The following is a 17,607-nucleotide window of genomic DNA, read 5'->3' as shown; positions in this document are numbered from 1 at the left end:
CAGAGGGGAAAGCATTTGTTCCGACATTTTTACATGTAATTATTTCTACTGCTTTTCAATCTATAAAGCCAGCATACTGTCTGCAGGCCGTATTATAATCTCAATGAAAAGAAGTGACATAGAATAGCACACTGCTTCTCTGACATTTAGGACAATTGCCTTAAAAGTAAATGGTTTCTTTTCAAATCCCAGTCCTCAGTCGGGGCTTAGGGTGGTTTCAACCTTCAATTCCCAGCAGTGAAAATGTCAGCAGCTCAGGGATCTCCACAGTTGTCCTGTCTCCTTCTCTGCCACAGCTAAGGATCAAAGCAAACACAGCCACCCCCAACCCTGACTCACTTCCTTCCAGAAGAGAAGACTGACATTTACCAAGCCTCTACTCCTCTGGGCATGCTGCCGGGCCTTTCCACATGAGATCCCATTCCATCTATTTCTTTGTCTATATCCTGAGCTGATGCAAAAAAATATTTAACATGTCTGTGTTATTTAATCAGCCCATAAGACTACTCTGTGTGTATGTGGGCGGGGGGGGGGGGAGAGGTGATGACCAGACTATAGAGATAAAAACTTGGAAGACCAGAGAGGCTAAGTCATTCACTTGAGGTCACACAGCTAATAAAAAGCAAGATTTGGACTCTAATCCAGATCTATCTGTATTCAAACTGCCTGTCCCCACCCAAGTTACCCTTCTGGCTATTTTCCTAGGCATAATGCCTTGTCCCACTGGTTTTATAATGTCAAGAGCATAGCAGTTACATGTAGCCTGACCACACTCCAGGAAACTTTCTAAGCACTGAAGCTAGAACAATCAACACAACAACATCCCTGCCCACCTGGAGTTTGCATTTTAGGGAGACCACCAGCTCATTACTTTGCTAGCTCAATTCTCTTAGATGATGTTTTCTCAGGGCCATGGTCAGGGCTTAGGGTATTATGCTGAGTGAAATAAGTCAATCGGAGAAGGACAAACAGTGTATGTTCTCATTCATTTGGGGAATATGAATAATAGTGAAAGGGAATATAAAGGAAGGGAAAAGAAATGTTGGGAAATATCAGGAAGGGAGACAGAACATAAAGACTCCTAACTCTGGGAAACGAACTAGGGGTGGTGGAAGGGGAGGAGGGTGGGTGTTGGAGGGGAATGGGTGACGGGCACTGAGGGGGACACTTGACGGGATGAGCACTGGGTGTTTTTCTGTATGTTGGTAAATTGAATACCAATAAAAATTAATTAAAAAAATAAAATAAAATAAAAAATAAAAAAAAAATAAAAAAAGAAAGAAAAGAAGGAAAGAGATTCTCTCCCCCCAGGCCTTTAACTTAGAGCATTTACTTTAGAAAACTTGTCACTGGTGGTTCTCTCTCTCTCTCTTTGAAATGTATGTAAATCCTTTTAAAAGCTAAGTAAGTGTTGTTGGATCCAGGATTCGGAAAAGTCTTTCTCAAGGAGATGGCAACCGTCCCTTTGAAATGTAATCCATCCTCAAGGAAGAGAGCACCCCCAATCCCCTAGTCTCTGGAGAAAGGGAGCCTAATTACAAAGCAGGGCCCTTTGCTCCAAGCTGTAGAACTACTTCCTGACATAAAGAGAGGAGCTCATTTTTTTTTTCCTTTCTGTGAAACTAATGAACTAATAACGCAGATGACCGAACCCCTACTTTCCAGGTCAACTTAGGATGAACGTGTCTGGTGAATGGTGCTATTGAGTCCTCCTACTCGAGGACCAGTTATTGCACCTCTTGAGGACTTGTAGGCAGGTGTAGCTACCTGGCTACGGAAGAGTGAGAGTTCTGTCTGTAGTCTCTCATCAGATGGCCTATGATGCGCATCGCACTCTGGCTTAAGGCTGACACAATAATACAACTGTTTTCCCACTCTTCCACTTTCCTGGAGAAAGAGCTTTTCCTGGGCTGGGAGAAGATTTTGTTTAGTTTTTAATTATATTTCCTTAATACCATCGTGAGCTAAGTGCACAATGTAACAATTACTTAGAGGCTATGTTCATACCAGGGGCTGCTCGAAGGATATCGGTTTCTGTGAATCCACCAAAAAGGCAGTTCTCTCAAGAGGTTTGCAAACTGTTGAGGGCAGGGCCTAAACCATCTCAGATCAATAAGTCTCTGCTACTAGCAGAATGGGCTTTGTCCCTGAATTTTTATGTGCTGTTTCACTGCCTAGAAAACCATCCCCCAGGGACATCTGGCCAATCCCTGCCTCAGCTTTCAATGCAACTAAAATCCTACCTCTTTCAGGTGGCCTTCACAGGTGACCCTTGCCCCATGGTGTTATTTTTCTTAAAGCTATTTACTCTTTCTCTGATGGTTTGCTATAACCTCTATTCATTCAGAGAAACAATTATGAGGACCACTTGCAGTTAGAGATACCCAATGTTTCTTTGTACCCAGCTGGTACCACGCCTGGTGCTCTGTAAATGTTTCATTGTTTGATCCTCATATCCTCTTTTTGAGATAGACCACATGGCTCTCCTTTTACAGATGAGGGACCCAAGGTTCAGAGAAGTCAAATACACTGCCCAAGTCCTATAATTAGTAAGGGAAATTCACTTGGCTACTAAGCAGCAGAGCCAGATGGGGAACCGCTCACTGACCTCCAGAGCCCAGTCTGTGCCCATCAATCTTAACCCCCACCCCCAGCCCCAGGCTGACTTTTGTATGAATCACCAGCTTGTAGATCCTTCTTCTTCCAACACAACATCAGGCCCTGGAAGGCATGGCCCATATCTGACCTACCTCTACACCTTCTGACTCAGAAAAGAGCTTTGAAGGGGATGATTAGTGAGAATCTTCCAGGATTAAAGTGGCTCTGGGTGAGAGACTTCGGCTCCTGAACAGCATAGACCAAATGGCACTGGGATGGATACCTTCTGGGCAAGAAGGGATTCCAGGGCCTCTTCTGGCAGTTTTAAAAGTAGCAGAGGAGGTCTTAGGTCTGGCCCTCAGAAATGTCCAGAACCTCCAAGTGGGGGCTTCTGCTCATCACATGTCTCCAGTCCCTACAGCTCCCATTACCTGGCTGGTGGGCCCATGAATGGGAAGAAACCCAAATGCTTTTCACAGAGGATAGAATAATCAGCATTTCCTACTGGAAGGAGGTTTTACACTGGACTCTGGAGAAAAGCACGTTCCTAGGGTCATCACTCTGATTATCATCTTGTTCCTTCTTTCTTCTCTGCATGGATCATAATCATAACAGTAGCCACTATCTCCAGACCCCATCCCTGAAAGCCAGCATTTTATGCAGTGTGAAAGCTCTAGAATGAAGCTGTGATTGATCATGGCATTAACCTCCCCCGACCCAGCCTGCAGTCAGAGCAGCTGCAAATCTGCACAATAAATTTTGGAGAAGCTGATCTCCCAGATGCCGGGTCACAACTGCAAACAAACAAACAAACAAACAAACAAACAAAAAACGCCCTTGGAGATGCACATGACCAGTGAACACCCGGGGCCTCTGGCTATGAAAGAACCAGAACAATAATCAGGAATGCTCAGCCTCTGGTAACTGGTAGCATTTTCACTGTACAAATTCATCTTCATGTCCGCAGGACTAGCTGAGATCTCGTTTGATAAGCGAGGTTCAACAGAGAGAAAATGAAACAGTTCTCCTGTCTGTTTTCTGGAGGGTGGTATGCGAGGAATAAAGAGCACAGAGGCTGACTTGGGTTTGAAGGCCCTAAGTCCTGGAGATATTTAACTCCTCAGATTCATTTCCCCAACCGTAGGTGGTGGTCCCGGGAAGCCTCCACCTCTGGGAGCTGTCCTTGGTGCTGGCCCTACAATAAACGGGGAGTTTTGAGAGCATACTAAGGGGTGTGGGGGGATGCTGGTCCTACAGTTGGGCTGACAGGGATTCCCCTCTGCTGTATCACCTAGTAGCTTGGTAGTACTGAAATTTAACTTTGCTAAACCTTAGCTTCCTAATCTGTAAGTGGGACAATATCCATGCCTTCTGGATGATGCTGACCATTGCAAGAGAGGGTACTGTAAAGCAGGTAACCCGTCTTTGGCCCTCAGAACATGGGGTATACAAGCCCACTGTAAATGCCTGGGGGCTCATTATGTAGGGGGGACCCCAAATGCTGCCAACTTCTCAAGGTCACCGTGGACTCCCAAGTGGAGACAGCTAGAGTCCTGTCATTCAGCAGTGGCAGCGCTAATTTCTGTTCTTTTTCTGGATGGAAGCTTTCTTTGGCTCTCTCTGAATATGTAAAGGAACAAACTCTCCCTGGAAGAGAATTATAAAGGAACAAAGGCAGAGCCATTGTCCCAAGACACCAGCACTACAGTGGGATTGGGCTGATAAAGAAAACAATCCCTACTTAGTGGAGGGAACTCCTTATCTGTTTAATTGATTTGCTTTTGTTTCTCTGAATAAAAGCCATTCCTCAGCAGAGGCTAAGCCCAGCAGTCGGGCAAGTTGACAGCAAAGGTTACTTAAGGATCAGCTGAAACTGCCACCTGCAGAATCCTGCAGGCGAGGAGCTTAGCCGCAGCTGATGACCCCAGAAAGGGAGGGTAAAGCAAGGTAAATCCTTCAGGAGATGCTGCACGTTAAGAGTGTCTCTTAAGCTAACACTGACCAGGAAAAAAAACAAAAAAACAAAAAACTATTGTTCTGTCTACACTGATAATGATATCTCTAGTTCCTGAAGTAGGAGGCCTGGATGTCCAAACCCTGTAAAACCTCATAAAATCTATGGACCACAAACCCTCTATGTCTTAGCCTGCCAGGCAGGCCTGAGAGCTCTGGATGTTTTCCATCCTGACACCCAACCGCTCCATTGAGTGCTCTGCTGTGACCCTACAGTATTTTTCTTTGCCTCCTAATATAATAGTAAGAGCTCCAACTCCCTTTTCCAGGGATGACCGAAAGGTAAGGCAAGGAAGCACTTGCCCTGGGCGTAACACGTAAGGGATTCTGGAAACACCAGTATCCAAGATAAATAATAGTCCAATGCCATGGTTTAAAAAGTCAAAATTAAGGCCAAATAACCCAAGATGAACAAAATATTTTTAAAAATGTAAATTAACTGGGCTCTGATGGGGCTGGGATTAGGAGGAGTGAAGAAGGTGAGTGGTTCAAGATGGTTAAGTCCCATCTTTATTTAAAATAGTGACATTTGGTTCCTTGTGGGTCAACTGCACTGATTTCAAACTTCTTAAAATATTGCATCAAAGTCTTATTTATATTGGTTAATGAGGTCTTGGGCTCCCCCACCTGCGTCACCTGCTCCTGCCGTCACCATCAGGAGTCCACACCTTATATGCAGGTCCTCACCCCAGTCTCGGCCCTGCCACTTGCTGTGACCCCTCCACTCCTGCCTCTGCCTCCTTGAACTGAAAGAACAGAAGTTAGGGTTGGTGGAGGGCCTACCATGTACCAGACCTGGCGGGAGCATCTCCTGAGCAGTTGTCAGGGCCACGGGACTGGAAGGTCAATGCTTTGACACCCCGTTAGTTTGTCAGCAAGAAAGGGCAGAGCAGAAGTAGTAGGAAGTTAGCCCAAGGTCATCGCTAAGTGGGAAGGCCAAGTCCAGAGATGTGACTCCTGAACTCACTCTCCTACTGATCATTCTCTGCTGGGTCTTGTGTCGGACAAGCCACGCTGCTGGGTCCCAGCCAGGCCACAGGAAGAGATACAGTGACACATCTGCCCCTGAATGTCAAGGCAGGGCAGCAGGCATAGCCTGCAGCAGGACAAAGGCCCCAAGCATCAGGGAGCCCCCAGGGTGCAGATGCTGAGGGAAGGGGAGTGAGGATGGAGGGGGCAGTCAGCTCTCCTCCCTTCCTGCTCCTACCGTCACCATCAGGAGTCCAAACACCATAGCCCGACACCTGTTTCAGCAGCCAGGGCCTCCCTCCCATTCTATGGCTGAGATCACAGCTCCTTTTCCCAGACCAGTCTCCCTGGCTTTATGAAAGCACAGAGCTGCCCTGCCCGTGTTTCATGGGTGCCTTGTCACTCCTATGAGTGGCAGTAATGCTCACCCAACACTGCCATAGCACTTCCCTAATAACGTTTTTTATTGAGCAACTAGCCTTTTTTTTTTTTTATGCATTACTTTGTTCAACTCTAACAAATCTCTGAATCTAGCTTTTATTATTATTATACGTGGGTGGTGAAATTGAGGCCCAGAGGGGTCAAAGATTTTGCCTAAGGCCACACAGCTCTGACTCCACTCAGAGCTGAGATTCAAATCCAGCTTTGTCTGACCCCAAAGCTCCTGTCTTAACCAGTGACTACGACCTATTCCAATCCCCTAGCTCATTTCATTATTTGAGTACTGAGGCATCTCTAGATGAGCAGCCTGAGGTTCAACTGTGACCCTTTCCAAGGTCACTGAGATACTCGAAGCCATGGTTAGACCTTGAGTGTGGGCATCACGATTTTTAAAGCTTCGTTCCTCCACACTGGACGTTACTCTTCATCAGACTTAGATGAACCAGTAAGATGAGCAGAATGAATGCACACAAGGTAAATGAGGGCTCACTGACCTGTGGTCCAGCTATTCCTGGAGGCCCTGGGAGGCCCCTGGGCCCAGCATCTCCCTGTAGCAGGAACAGAAGACAAGCAAACAAGAATGAGTGTCTGGAGCTCATAGCCAGAGTCATCAGCAAGCCACTGCCCTCGCACACCTATTCACGGATTTCCAGCGGCAATGTCCCTGCCCCCTCCCCCTCCATCCAGCATGTCTGAGCAAAGGGTTGTGGGCAGGTGGTAGTGCTGTGACTGTGCACTCATGGTCACAGCCCACAACTCATGTGGTGGCTGGTCCCCAAGATGACCCCTAGACCTCTGCTTCTTCCCATCTGGACAGAGAGGCAGTGTTAGGATCTCCAAGATGATGCATCGCAGTGATAAAGACAAATGTCTCCTTCTCTCCTTACTTTTTTGCCTTCTGTGCCTTCTCTCCCTGGCTTTCCTGGAAGACCTTTGTCCCCTTTAAAACCTGGGAGGCCAGGGAGGCCCGGGGGTCCTGGAGGGCAGTCATTGCACACATCCTGAGAGAGAGAGAGAGAGAGAGAGAGAGAGAGAGAATAAATAACAATCACTTATAAAGCAAAAGTGGCCCATGCAAATGATGTAAAAACAAACAGGTGGACTGAGTCATCACCGGGAGTGTTTGTGTCAAACTTTGCATATTTTTCTCTCTTAATCTTAGATTTTAGAGCTGATACAGCTGGATCATCACCTCATTTCTCCCTACTTCTAGCCAGCCAGACTGCTTGAGCTATTGCCCGCGACGGTGCTGTTAAAAGTGCACCACGATCTGTGAGCAGTGAAAAGCATTAACAGTACAGATTTAATGCAAACATTTAGTATTGTTACAAATAACATGTCCTGTTCCTAAAGCGGGAGACAGAACAAAGCTGGAAGCTGAGCTCTCCGTCTCCTGGGTTTGCCTAAGTGGTTTGTGAACAAAGCAGCAGAACAAAGGAAGCAACAGGCACACAGCCTCGGGATTTTCTTGCTGTGACAGGCACCGGATCTAACCACACTCGCCTGGCATTATTCTTTGTCCAAAGTAGGTATTTAATCGACGCTCCTGGGAATTGAGCTTTGCTCTACTTCTTTGAGGCAGGTGAGTACTGTCCCTGGTGTGATTTTAAAGGCCTCTCGGCCCAGGGAACATGTTTTCTGATTTGTCTGTGTCGTCCCAAGACCTCACAGTTTGGAGCACAGTGTGTACGGAGCAAAACTCACTGGCTTGACCACACTGCAGCCTGTGTCTTATCCCATAGTCCTGCGGTGCTGCGTCTCTGTCATCCTCCCTCCCCTCTTCTTGTGATAAATGTTCGATAAGATAGTATAGAGAAGGCACTTAGAATAATGTCAGATTATTCCTCGCACAGGCTCCTCAATTCACATCTGCACTTGGTGCAGAAAAAGGACTTGTGAAGCCCCCACTGTTGGGCTCTGGGCCTTTCTGCTTTGAGACCACAATGAGTTCTTATCTTGAAGTGTTCAAGCTTAAATGGTGTCAATTAGCACAAAACAAAGGCATTAACCGTGGCCTTCGGGATGCTCTGCTGCAGGCATCTGCACAGGCCTGTGGCAGCTGCACTCCCTCCTATGGAAGACCATGTGGCAGGTGACTTGGCGTTCATCTTGGTCTCTAACTCAGGATGGAGGGGTTTTTCCATCACAAAAGTGACTCTGAATGGCCGCCTTCCTTTCACCTGTTTCTCTCCCGTTCAACCTTCCAAGAGTCTTAAGTGGCCTCCGACACCAAGATGCCTTCCCGATTAATTCAGACTGGGGACTGCTTTGGACTCCTGCTCCCACGACCCCAGGAACTCCTGTACTGGCCTCACTGTCCATGTACAGCTCCATCCCATCCCCACCAAGCACAGAGAAGGTGTCAGCTCTCAGAAGACAGAAGGAGAGTTGCTTTATCTTGACTTGCCCAATCCGGAGCAGAGGGCCTCCCATGGAGCAGGAGTTCAACACAGGAATGAGCCAGCCGACCCAACCAACCAGCCAATTGCCCTACTGATCGCCTGATCTTTTAGTGTCCTGTGTCATCTTCTTTTAGTGGGTGGTTTGAGAAGCTGAATGAATATTTTTTAGAGGCTGGGGAGTGCCACATGTTGGGGTATACAAAGCGAGGGTGATTGCTGTTTTTTTGTTTGGAAGAGTAGCAGAGCGGGGAGGAAATCCCTTATCCCTGGACCTTCTCTTGTAGGTCTTTAAAATGAAGGGCATCCATGAAACACTGCGTAACAGGTGTCTGATGTGGGGAATGGGGCTAGCCTGGCGGCAGCAGGAATTCCAACCACTGGGATTTTGCTGGCATTAGAGGACAGAGTGGTGATCTGGAAACCATTCTTCATGGTGGGATCCATACCATTTAGACGCTATATCTGTGTAATATAAGGTCTCACCACCTATTTCTTTCCAATTTCTGGAGGGCTCTCAGCCTGGGTCTATCTTAGTCACAGATTCTGTGTAGCACTGTTCCTTGAAGATGAGCCGTAGCAATCACCAGACGTGCAGTGTGGGTGGTGGACTTACCACACCCCTAGGCCCAGGGTCCAGGGAGAACAGTGAGACCAGCCTCCAACCTGCAGTCCCACCCACGCTCCCTCTGGCCGCCCAGCTCTTAGGGCCCCCAGTTCCTCCTGACCCTCGGCTACCTCCAATGCCTTCAGATAGACCGGGTCCTGCTTGCAATCAGACCACACCGGAGCCTCTGCCCCCGCTGGGATCATGACTTCACTCCTCTGAGCCTCAGCCCTCTAACCCGTGAACGGAGGACCTCAAAATCCAGTGAGAAATAAATGAGGTAATGAATGAAAAATGCCCAAGGCCATGCCTGGCACATGGTGACGGCACAACAACCTTGGCGGCTAATCCGCCATCGTGATTTCCATACTATTCCTTCCTTGAACCTGTTGCATGTCTCCTCTGCCGATCGGATGCCCTTGCTCATCGATACTGTGTGCCAACTCCTCTACTTAACAGAACCGCTCCGGCGAGTCACTCAATCCCTTTGAGTCTTTTGCCCCCTCATAGGGTCATTCTCCTTCCTTAGGGGATTATTGCAAACTCTAAATGAAACAGTGCATGCAGAGCACCTGGTGTGTTGCAGGGTTCCTGGGGCGGAATCTATAAATGTTGATTCCCTCTGGTCTCTGTCTCCTTTTTTTTTTTTTTTTCCTAAGATGTTTTCATCAAACCCAGCTCACCGGGTTGGTAGTCAGCATGGTGCAGCATACCAAGTAAGCGCACTCCCACATGCCTACCGAAGGGAGGAATGCCACAGTCTTTGCCACGTGAAGAAAGCAGCTGTTGCCCTTCAGGAGTAGAGATAACCCCCAGGTCATCTTACCCAGCCTTTCACCGGATACCCGAGACCTCTCTGCAGTGCTCTTCCAAAGGGCCCTACACCCTACCTCTCATACCTCTAGGTGACAGGCAGGCAGCTCCCCACCCACCTGTACTTGCTCAGGGATCCGGTCGGATGCATGAAGTAGTCAGGTGACAGAGGGGTTAAGCACAGAGGGTCTGCAGTCCGACACGTGGTGGGTTTGGTCTTGGCTCTGCCACTCTCCAGCTCTTACCTTGAACACGCGCCTGCCCCAGCTGTGCTCAACCTCCTCCCTGCAAAATGCAGACTTAACGGTGCCCACCTACTGGGTCGTTTGTGAAGATCAGATGAAATAATGTTCATCCCAGGGAGCCATCTGATGGAGACATCCTGAGGATGACCTCGCTGGGCACACAGCCAATTGCAGAAGTTTCTTTACTGGGGACTCGGGAGATGAACTTTCTACCCAGGCAGTTTTCCAACTATCAGAATGAAGTATGGGCTGCTATAAAATTCCTTGGGGGCAGAGATAAATATTCTGTAATGAAAAGATGCCTTCTCAGCAAGGGAGGGACCTGCCACCAGACACCTGGACCAGACCAGCAGGCTTCACCCTCCATCAAAATGGCAGCAGCTGACTGTGGAGCAGGGAGTGATGGCAGCAGGCTCTGCCGACCTGGGCAGACCCACTGGGCCCCGGGCAAAGCACAGCTCCACGGGCCCAGGGAGTCTTGGGTGCCGCCCTGAATGTAGGTGGCCCCTGTCCCCTCTGGGGTTCCCAGCTGCTCTGAAGAACACAGCTGCATCCCATAGCAGGTAAGGAGCACTGATTGGACTAAATACCTGTCTCAGTGCTATAGCTGGAAAGCATGAGGCTCCCCACTCCTGTGGCAGAAAGACTGGCATGATCCGGGGTTGAATTCTTTGCGGGGGAAGGGCAGGGCTGATGCAAACCCAGCTCCTTCTAGAGCAACGGGATTATGAGAACTGATTTAGGCTAATAAAAGCTTCCAATAAACAAGGAACTTAATCAATAGGTAATGATTTCTTGTCATGCCCTCAACGATGAAAAAAGCTTTCTCTGGTCAATTAAAATCAGGAAAGACTTTCTCCTCTTCCTTTTTTTTTTTTTTTTTTTTTAATAAAAAGTACAGCTTTCCACCCAGGCATCTCAATGTGTACAGAGATAAAAAGTCTCAGGCTTCTCCGAAAAGGTTTTCTCCTCTCCTTCGTTTTGCTCCCTCGCTCTCAGGCAGGGAATCCTGTGCTTTTTTGACACCGCCCAAGCGCTTATTCAGAATGCAGGAGGTGAGGAAGGAGCTGATCACACAAATGCCAAGTTTCACCCTAAATTAAGACAAAGGCTTGACGCAGAGCCAGCAAAAGCGTCGTCCCTACGCACCGCAGCAGGACTGTTCTTTCTGAAACACAGACCCTACCCGTCTCTCTTGCTTACAGCCATCCTTGGACGGGCACCTGGGCACCTCGCTGTCCTCCCCCGATCTCACTAGAGGGGTGCCCCGCTTCTCAGAGAGCCTTTTGTGCCCATGGACAAGGTCAGCAAGTTCTGGAAACCAGTGAAGTCTGCACCCACATCCGGTCTCCTTCCTGGCCAAAGGGCTCAGCAGCGGCCTTCACCTCCCTGCCCTGTGCTCTGGCCCTTGCACCACCAGGATGCACACCCAAGCCGTTTGGCTCTGCCTACGGCCCCCTTTGTAGAACACGAGACAGCCTTGTGCGGGGTTAGTCTCTGAACTCAGTGAGCACCGGGCAGCCTTCCCAGAAAGCCACTCACCCTCAAGGGCTCGCGTTCCTGGCACACAAAGCAACGACACAAATAGTACCAACCTCGCAGAGTGACCGTGGACATCAGGTAAGGGATGCACACCATGCATTTAGCACAACCCTGCACACAGAACTTTCAGGGAGGATGGAAACGCTCCATATCTGCAGTCCGCCAAGGTGGGCTCTAGCCACATCCGGCTATTACATACTTAGAACACGGCTCGTGTGACCAAGGACCTGAATTTTTCACTGTATTTAATTTTAATTGACTTACACTTAAATATTAACACATACGGCCAGTGGCTGCTGGATGAGACGGAGGATTTAGCACCTCGCCGGGCACACAGTGAGCTCTCAGCAAACAGGGCTGCTGTCATCAATACTCACACACAGTTGTTCAAGCAAAAACACCCCGCAACTTATTGAAACGTCCACACTCCCCACCCCCCATGTCCCCACCATCGCCATTTCCAAATGCATGCATGTTGACTGCAGGCTTTTTACCTTAACCAAGAGATTTATGTCCCCTGGAGACAGCAGTGAGGAGGGACCCTGCCAAAGTAAAAATAAATGAACAGATGTATACACAGGCATGCATACGGTACATCCCATCCTTGCTCGGAGAGCACAAGGCCTTCAAAGTGTATGCAGGATGCAAACAGCCCTGTCTACGCCCCAAGCTGGGGAAGCAATGGAAGCAAGCCACTTCTGAGGCAGCCACCATACAGGCTGCCATTCCTAGCTGTGGTTGACCAACCTCAACCTCCTGGTCCCCAGGCTCCTGTGGTGTCCCCTCCCCCCTCCCCACCAAGTCCTGAGAGATCGTGCGGGTACTGTGGAAGGCAAAGGGGCAGGCTGTCCTGGATGCCCCAGATGGCAAACGGCTGTTGCTCTCAGCCTAGTATGACTTTGAAGCCCCCTGTTCAGCTCTCCCAGGTGAAACGGCATCCTAAACCTCACCCCGCATCATACGGGTTGAAGGTGTCTAACTCTGGGGAAGAGAGTCCCGAAGTCAAGAGTGGTTACAAAGCCTCCGAAGGTATGCAGACGTCTGCGGGTCACCAAATTCACACTCAAACCCCCTGAGTTGGAGTGTGCTGTGTCAGCACGATGGCCCAAGGTGGGGATGGAGGCTGGGTTCCCACCAGGGTATGAGAACACACAGCTGGAAGGAAAGCAGTAATCAAGGCAGACCCTGAAGGGAAGGGGGGGTTCTGGGCAGAAGCGGAGTAGACTGCCAGGGTGTTTTGCAAACTTCTACATTTTGCAGCAGACAGAGAGAGCCAGAGGATCCATTCTCCAGAGGAAGGTGTTAGATTTTCCTCTAGAATATGGGAAGCCTGGGGCTGCGCGCGAGCGTGCAGTGGCTGATTTCTCCTGATTCCGTTGACATTCCGGCTTATGAATTATGAATGGACGCCGGCATCCTGGGGATGCTGAAACCAACACAATTTTCCTGGATACCAAACCCCATTTCCTGACCTCCTCCCCGCCGCCCCAGGGCTGCTGCTGCACCCTATGGCTAACCAAAGCCCTGTGACCGTGGCATCAGGCCGGCTTGCTCAGGACACCCTTGGTAGAGACTGCAGGTGCGTGCGGGCCCTCTGTGCACCCTCTGGGCTATGACACAGGTGGACACCCGAGATCGGGACCGACAGACGTGGATGGGCAGGTGCCGAGGCGATGCCGACCCCGCAGGCCAAGAGCGAGCTCTGCACGCACCTGCTACCGCCGAAGCCCAGGGCCCCCCGGTTCTGAGCCAGTCCCTCTGGAGGAAGGCCAACCTTTGCAATATTGTTTATTGAAACTTTAATTTTGAAGCAGAAAGAGGAGGTTTTATCCTGAAGCCTTATGTTTTACCCTGGGAAGTTAATAACCGTGGAGGATCCATATTGTTCAAATCGGGATGGGACCGTGCTGTGGGGCCCCTATAGGCTGGGATGTTTCTGGGCCGTCATGGGGGTCCCCGGTATCACCAACCGCACGGCCAGCAGCGCTCACAGAGGCTGAGAGGCCAGCCAGGGAGGCTCAGCCTAGGTACGGTGTGGCCTTGGGGCACAGTTTTGTGAAGGTCTTGTTGCACCCCGTTTCCGTAAACCTCACGGGGTAGCTGCAGGATGCACAGGGGCCTCTCAACTCAAGGTGGGACCTGCCGGGCGGCCGTCCACAGAGCCAGCGGCCCCTCTGGGCCCAGGCCAAGCCTGCTTTTCCCTGCCCTGTCCTGCCTCCCTGGATCCCCGTGGGCTTCACCGTCAACCCATCCACTGCACCAGAATCCCCGCCAGAGGCTGCGCCTCTAGGGGCCTGACTCTCTGCACGGGGATTCCCAGCCCAGGAATTCTGGGGGCACAGCACTGGAGAAACCCTCCGGGTCCCCCTCTCTACCCCGAGGAGCAAGGACTGTGTGGTACAGGCTGAAGGCAGCGGCCAGGGGCGTCCAAACCCACTCACTCCAGAGACTGGCCCTGCTCGCTCCTGACGGGTGACCTCTAAGCCCTCGGACGCTCCAGCTGCTGAGGCTTGGGTGAGCTTCCCTCGTGGGCCACATGTCACGCTCTTACCTAGCACCTGCCACCCTCTCTCATGCATCTGATCCCAGGAAACTGCAGGGGGGCTGAAGTGCTGTCGGCACCAGTTGGCCCCAGGGCGGGGGAGGTCACTAAAGGCCCTGGGCCTGGTCTCCCTGGGACTATTCCTGTGCATTTTCCTGTGCCGGCCATAACCTGTGTCCTCCCTCCGTAAGGAACAGTCATTGTGATGGAACAGTGCTCCTGAGTTCTTAAGAGTCCTCCCACGGAGTCCTCCCAGGGAATCATGGAGCCTGAGGGTGTCTTGGGGGCCCCTGAAAAATGCCTTATCTGACCAGCAACAGCAAAGAGACCCTGAGAGCTGCTGGGCTGTACCTGGGACCACACGTGGGCAGTGTGTTCCTTTAAAGGTGCTCTATTTCTTCCCCCTCTTTCCTCCCTCTCTCCCTCTCTCCCTTCACACCTCGCAGGTGCGCAGCCATGGGACAGTCCTGGTTGTCCACACTGTCGGTGGATGGTGCTGGCTTCTCTTTGCAGAGAGGTGTCAAGGCCTAGCTTCGGCAGAGGTCCCTGGAACCACCGTTTAGCCTCTGCTCTGAACCTCGGTCCCCCCCTGCTTCACCAGGGCCTTGCCGCAAAGCTGGCTCCCGTGGAGGAGGAGGGGAAGCGAGTTGTCCCTAACCTCTCACTCGACCCTTCACTGGTCCCACAGGTAGGTCCCCTGGTGGGCCCAGCAACCCAGATGAGGTGCCCATGGCTGCTCGCCTGGCTCTCGCAGTGGCCAGGCTTGCAAAGGAGACTCTAACTCTTAGGCTCAGCTTGAGGGAGAGCTTTCGCCAGGTGAGCATCCTTGTTTCAGAGCCGGACGTATGGTCGGTCCCACAGGGGCCTCACAGTCCCCACTCCTGACGCGACCATCTCTGCCCTCCTGGGTAACGTCCTTCAGTGGGGACCAGTCTCTCCCGTGTCTGCATTGCCCCCCACCCTGACTGCTCATCCTCACCGTTCCTCCCGTGGAGCCCACCCCTCCCCACATCCCTTGATGGCCTGGCCACTTGGCCCAGCCTTGGGGCTTCTCTGGCAACAGCAACCTAATCAAGAAGGCTAAACATGCTGCCCAGGAAGGAGCCTGCAGGAGCTTTGGGCTGGAGCACCAAGGAGGGAGCACTTGGGACCAGCCATTTCCCTGCAACCCCACGGCTTCCACGGTTCCCTCAGGAGAGGAAACAGTTTCTGCCACTGTGTAAATAAAAGTGGGTGGGGGATCCAGGGCAGTGATTTCATCCTGGGACAGGGGGAGGAAATGGACCATTTACACTGTGATGTACACTGGGGACCATTTGCCCACACCCAGACCAACTCCCTACCCTTCCTTGTCCTGTTCCAAGCTGGGGAGGCTGCTCCCTGGGAGCATCCGTGGGGCTCACTGCCTGCAGGCCTTGGCTGAGGTAGATGAGGGAGGCACTGTTAGGAGACGAGCTGGGGAGGAGACCCTGCTCCCCCGCTCAGGCCCTGGCTCTCTGGCAATGGCCTCGCACCCACAGCTATAGCCCCTCTCCACCCTCGCGCTCTCACTCGGCACTGGAAACAGGCTACGGTCCTGTCCGCCTCCCATTCTGGCTTATCTCTGGGCCCCCCAGCATCTCAGATCAGCCCCTGCCCCATGGCTCTGTAAGAAGTCCCTCTTTCAGCCTCCCAGACCATCTGAGTTGTGCTTTATTCCCACTGGAGCCCTGGCTGGGAGTTAATATTCATCCAGAACAGTGAGATGACATACAGGCTTTCCAGGAGGCCCTCTTTCTCCCGGATTTCCTGGTACACCCTAAGAGAAGAGAAACGTGAAGCATTAACTGTGTGAAGCACATCATCCCGAGCCACTCTGCCCACGCCACCCCCCACCCCACCTCTGTGTCCACCAAGGGTAACTGGGTAGAAAAAAGATCACCCAACCACGAAGACTGGTATCAAATAAAAATGCATGGCTTCCAGTCTCAGCTGAACCCTCAAATGTTCCCAGAAAATAGTCCACTGTGGCCAATAATTTAGAATAAGCCACCTTGCCTGTAACTCCTACTCAAAATGCAACACTGAAAACAGTGCCTGCACGCTGAGCGTGCCCCTGTGTGTACACACACACATTCTCTTAAATTGCCAGCATCCTTCTCTAAACACAGGTGGAAGGCCCAGCTCTGAAAAGAGGGCTGGGTATAAGGAGGTCACATTGAGATTGGGGCAGGGAAATGAGAGAGTATGTGGACAGGTTGCAGAGGGTAACTTTCTCCTCTACAGTAGAAGCAAGGACGGGAAGGAGAAGGTGATTTAGTGTCCCCGCCGAAGTGGAAACTACGGATGGAGAGATGCGTGTCTAAGAGAAGTAACTACGGCTGAATGGCGCCGGGCAGCTGTGCTTCGTAGGAACTCAGCGCTGCCAGCCACGCATTGGGTCAGAGTGTGTGGTGAGCAACATCCGTGTGCCTGGCACAGGGGCCTGGAGATGCCTTAAGACATACGTTCCCTCTCCTCTTGGAGCTCAGCTCTATCTAAGCAGAGGCCAGGCACGGAGAGAAGAGATGATTATCACTGCCACAATGTGGGAAGGGGCGCCATCCTCGGTGAGCATCGGGTAAGTCTGTGGGATTTCCCCCTGAAGGAGGAAAGCCTTTGCACAGGGATGGGTCAGGAACAAGCCCATGGACAGCAAGTCCACGGCGGGCGCTGGATCTGAGCAGGAATGGCCTGCTAGGTATGTAAGGAAGTTGACCAAAAAAGTGGGAGGCGCTGCACACAACATCTGGGAGCTAACGAGGTTCTGAAAGCGTAACACGAAAGCATCAATACAAAATCACAGCTCACAGGCAACAGAAGAGCAAAAATCTAAAAGTGTTCCCGGGGAAGGGGCAGGGATTAGTGGAGGGTTTCCTGGTCAAGAGAGGCTCGCAGGTGGCGGAGGTGGGCTTCCAGGGGAGTCTAGAAGAACCTCAGCTGAGCATTGCTCTTTACTTACATCCTGGCCAGCTGGTCCCTGGGGGCCGGGGAATCCGGGTAAGCCTCGGGATCCCTGAGGAAAAAAAGAAGGTAAGACACTTGCCAACAGTTTAAGCAAAATCAGACCCCCCCTTCCTTGGCAATAGTTGGTTCTCATTGTACAAATGGCCTGTTACTATGAGGAATCTGATATGATGTATGTGCCAAGTGCCTCTGCTCAGCGCTTACTCACGTCCCCAAGCTTGGGGAGGTGGGTGTGTTACACACACAAGGAACACTCCAGAACACCTTCACCGTGAGCCCTCCTGCCCAGGCCCCCGAGCGCAGGCTCCTTCCTTGAGTGGAAGGGTCAGCGCCTGCAGTGAGCTCACCATGGCTCACCCCTCTGCGTCTGGTGGGTTGCCAGCCAGCTCCCTAAGTTAAAGCAGGCGAGGCTCAGTGCCCAGTACTTAGAGGACATTTATTATTTTTTATTAG

The 17,607-nt window shown here is 51.1% G+C and overlaps 1 protein-coding gene across 4 annotated transcripts in view; it reads right to left on the bottom strand.

Annotated features, from left to right (window-relative positions):
* Positions 1-17,607, bottom strand: part of COL22A1 (collagen type XXII alpha 1 chain) — a 263,464-nt gene that overhangs the window by 51,870 nt on the left and 193,987 nt on the right. For all 4 annotated transcript variants that reach the window (XR_003234234.2, XR_003234233.2, XM_025993486.2 and 1 more), the window contains 5 exons: positions 17,150-17,203; positions 15,923-15,967; positions 12,122-12,169; positions 6,909-7,022; positions 6,516-6,569 (listed from right to left, as the gene is read on the bottom strand). Coding sequence is in view for 2 of the 4 variants with exons in the window: in XM_025993486.2 (XP_025849271.2) it covers positions 6,516-6,569; positions 6,909-7,022; positions 12,122-12,169; positions 15,923-15,967; positions 17,150-17,203 (315 nt within the window). In the remaining 2 variants the exon portion in view is untranslated. The remainder of the gene's footprint in view (positions 1-6,515; positions 6,570-6,908; positions 7,023-12,121; positions 12,170-15,922; positions 15,968-17,149; positions 17,204-17,607) is intronic.

This window comes from Vulpes vulpes, chromosome 13 (genome assembly GCF_048418805.1).
Source record: "Vulpes vulpes isolate BD-2025 chromosome 13, VulVul3, whole genome shotgun sequence".
Classification (NCBI taxonomy): domain Eukaryota; kingdom Metazoa; phylum Chordata; class Mammalia; order Carnivora; family Canidae; genus Vulpes; species Vulpes vulpes.
Note: the sequence above shows the minus strand (reverse complement) of the source record. Positions and strands in the feature narration are given on the sequence as shown.